The 3923-nt window shown below is 61.6% G+C and overlaps 1 protein-coding gene across 1 annotated transcript in view; it reads left to right on the top strand.

Moving 5' to 3' along the window:
- The first annotated feature begins 256 nt into the window (after window positions 1-256).
- Window positions 257-3923, top strand: part of SKOR2 (SKI family transcriptional corepressor 2) — a 37873-nt gene continuing 34206 nt past the window's right edge. Inside the window, 2 exon segments of the mRNA XM_032470566.1 lie at window positions 257-2275; window positions 2277-3311. Of these exon segments, the coding sequence (XP_032326457.1) occupies window positions 713-2275; window positions 2277-3311 (2598 nt within the window). The 5' untranslated portion in view covers window positions 257-712.

Genomic DNA, 3923 nt, shown 5'->3' with positions numbered 1-3923 from the left:
CATGTATATAGCTTTGGACATCTTTCCATCTTTCCCCCAAATTTCTAATTAAAGTATCAAAATGTCTAATGGCAAAGATGAGGGAGAAGTGATTTCGTTTTGCCTTAATGAGCTGTGTCTTAACCAGTAGTGAATTTCCCCCAAGGAAACCACAGATACCACAAAAATTACTTTTAAAAGGTTTGGGTTTATTTTTTTTAACCAAAATCAATCTATTTTCAAGCAAATGTGAATGGTCTCATTTTAAAATCTGGGTTTCAATGGTCAAGCCCCAGTTTTCCATCACTTTTATAATCTGTATTAGTTACAACTGTCATCATTACTTCCTAGTTTCTAGCAGGCATGCTATTTTATTCTAATGGCTTCTATAAATCAGGGATGAAGTCTTGAGTTTCTTAGGAATGGACTTTTTAAAAAATTTACTTTGGATATTTAGAACAGAAGAAAAGTATTTCCAAATCCCTGCATTTCCAAAGGGCAATCTTGAGGAAATTGAAGAGAGATGACTTCTTCATGTCTGAAACTTAGTCCCTTTGCCCAGTGACAATCTTGTCTTAACCAAAGCAAGGATGTTACTATAATTCGTCAGTTAGCGACTCAACCCACCCCTCTCTTTGTAGACTGAAAAGTCTCTAGTCAATGGTTTCTCCTTTCCCTTTCAGTCTCCAAGACAGACCCGGAGGGCTCGACCCGGGCTTCCGCGGCGGAGGAGATGGCTTCCAGCCCGCTGCCGGGGCCCAACGACATCCTACTGGCATCGCCGTCGAGCGCCTTCCAGCCCGACGCGCTGAGCCAGCCGCGGCCGGGCCACACCAACCTCAAACCCAACCAAGTGGGCCAGGTGATCCTCTACGGCATTCCCATCGTGTCGTTGGTGATCGACGGGCAGGAGCGCCTGTGCCTGGCCCAGATCTCCAACACTCTCCTCAAGAACTTCAGCTACAACGAGATCCACAACCGCCGAGTGGCGCTGGGCATCACGTGCGTGCAGTGCACGCCGGTGCAGCTGGAGATCCTGAGGCGCGCCGGGGCCATGCCCATCTCATCGCGCCGCTGCGGCATGATCACTAAGCGTGAGGCTGAGCGCTTGTGCAAATCGTTCCTAGGCGAAAACAGGCCGCCCAAGCTGCCCGACAACTTCGCCTTCGACGTGTCCCACGAGTGCGCCTGGGGCTGCCGCGGCAGCTTCATCCCCGCGCGCTACAACAGCTCCCGCGCCAAGTGCATCAAATGCAGCTACTGCAACATGTACTTTTCGCCCAACAAGTTCATCTTTCACTCCCACCGTACGCCCGACGCCAAGTACACGCAGCCGGACGCAGCCAACTTCAATTCTTGGCGCCGTCATCTCAAGCTCACTGACAAGAGCCCCCAGGACGAGCTAGTCTTCGCCTGGGAGGACGTCAAGGCCATGTTCAACGGCGGGAGCCGAAAGCGCGCGCTGCCCCAGCCGGGCGCGCACCCCACCTGCCATCCGCTCAGCTCGGTCAAGGCGGCGGCTGTGGCAGCGGCGGCTGCCGTGGCGGGGGGCGGGGGACTGCTGGGCCCGCACCTGCTAGGGGCGCCCCCGCCGCCGCCGCCCCCGCCACCCCTGGCCGATTTGGCGGGGGCGCCACACGCCCATCACAAGCGACCGCGCTTCGACGACGACGAAGACTCGCTGCAGGAGGCGGCCGTCGTGGCCGCAGCCAGTCTTTCAGCTGCTGCCGCCAGCCTCTCGGTGGCCGCGGCCTCGGGCGGCGCCGGGGCGGGCGGGGGCGGCGCCGGGGGCGGCTGCGTGACCGGAGTTGGCGCCGGCGCGGGCGCGGGCGCAGCGGCTGGCGCCAAAGGCCCGCGCAGCTACCCGGTCATCCCGGTGCCCAGCAAGGGCTCGTTCGGGGGAGTGCTGCAGAAGTTCCCCGGCTGCGGCGGGCTCTTCCCGCATCCTTACACCTTCCCAGCCGCAGCCGCCGCCTTCGGCTTGTGCCACAAGAAGGAGGACGCGGGCGCCGCGGCCGAGGCCCTGGGGGGCGCCGGCGGCGCTGGCGCGGCGCCCAAAGCCGGCCTGTCGGGCCTCTTCTGGCCCGCGGGCCGCAAGGACGCCTTCTACCCGCCCTTCTGCATGTTCTGGCCTCCGCGGACCCCAGGCGGGCTTCCCGTGCCCACATACCTACAGCCCCCGCCGCAGCCGCCCTCGGCGCTCGGCTGCGCACTGGGAGAAAGCCCGGCCCTGCTGCGCCAGGCCTTCCTGGACCTGGCCGAGCCCGGCGGTGCGGGCGCGAGCGCCGAAGCGGCTGCCCCCACCGGGTCAGCCCCCTCCGGTCGTGGCCAACGGCCCGGGCTCCGGCCCGCCGCCTCCTGCCGGAGGTGCGGGCGCTCGCGACGCGCTCTTCGAGTCGCCCCCGGGCGGCAGCGGCGGGGACTGCAGCGCGGGCTCCACGCCGCCGGCCGACCCGGGTGCCGTGTCCGGGACCGGGGTCGCGGCCACCGGAGCGGGCCCCGTGGGCGCGCGAGTGCCGGCGCCCCACCACCCGCACCTCCTGGAGGGGCGCAAAGCCGGCGGAGGCAGCTATCACCATTCGAGCGCCTTTCGGCCGGTGGGCGGCAAGGACGACGCAGAAAGCCTGGCCAAGCTGCACGGGGCGTCAGCGGGCGCGCCACACTCGGCCCAAGCGCATCACCACCATCACCACCACCACCCGCACCACCACCACCACCACCATCCCCCGCAGCCGCCGTCACCGCTGCTACTGCTGCCCCCGCAGCACGACGAGGCGGGTTCAGAGCGCCACCACCCGGCCCCGCCGCCGCCCCCGCCCCCACCGCCCCCGCTGGCCCCGCAGCCGCACCACCGAGGCCTTCTGTCCCCCGGCGGCACCAGCTGCAGCTACCCCAGCGAGGACAGCTCCGAGGACGAGGACGACGAGGAAGAAGAGCAGGAGGTGGACGTGGAAGGCCACAAGCCCCCCGAGGGCGAGGAAGAGGAGGAGGAAGCTCGGGACCCAGAGGACGACGAGGAGGAAGACGAGGAAACCGGGGTCCTGCTAGGGGACCCCTTAGTCGGGGGCGGCCGGTTCCTCCAGGGCCGAGGGTTGTCGGAGAAGGGGAGCAGCCGGGACCGCGCGGCGGCCGCCGCGGGCGCTTTCCCACTCGCCCTGAACTCCTCCAGGCTGCTGCAGGAGGACGGGAAACTGGGCGACCCCGGCGGCTCGGACCTGCCTGCGCCCCCGCCCCCGCCACTGGCTTCCCAGAAATCGAGCGGCGGCCTTAGCAGCAGCCCGGGCAGCCCGGTCCACCATCCATCACTGGAGGAGCAGCCCTCCTACAAAGATGTAAATATCCCCTTTAGGCTCCTTCAAGCTAATTATTATTATTTAAATGCACCTTTAGGCTGAATCGGTTACATATGCGCAGGAAAGATGAATCACCAGATTTCCCCACAGAAATGAAATATTCAGTGTGTTTGGGGGGACTTCTTTCCTACTAGTGGTCCTCCATAAAAATGTGGTTTCTGGTCTCTCACAAAGCCTTTTCCAAAGCCTTGGGGCCTCTATTCCTTCCTGTATTTAATTTGGCTGCTTGTGGAAGTTGAGAAAGACCTAACTGACCAAGTCCTTCCTGTAAACTACCAGTCTCCTTTGCCCCACTCACCCCCCCCCCCAGTTGAGCACAGTTGTTCCCCCAAAACAAGTGGGCCCACAACACTGAAGCAGTCTGAATAATCCTATCCCCTTTCTTCTCTGTAGTTCAGGGCCTCCCCCGACTATGACCCAAAAAAGATCTAAAATTCACCAACTTCAAAAGTTACACTCAGTTTTATTTGAACTGCCTGAATCGAGATTTTAACCACAGAGCTCTCTAGCCAGAATGGACACATCTGTAAGATACGGTGTCCAGTGAAACAAAAGACAGATTCTTTAGCAAGACTGGCTTCTCCCAAACCA

Source organism: Camelus ferus, chromosome 30, assembly GCF_009834535.1.
Source record: "Camelus ferus isolate YT-003-E chromosome 30, BCGSAC_Cfer_1.0, whole genome shotgun sequence".
Classification (NCBI taxonomy): Eukaryota; Metazoa; Chordata; class Mammalia; order Artiodactyla; family Camelidae; genus Camelus; species Camelus ferus.
The sequence above is the reverse complement of the archived record's forward strand: the minus strand, read 5'-3'. Positions and strand labels throughout refer to the sequence as shown.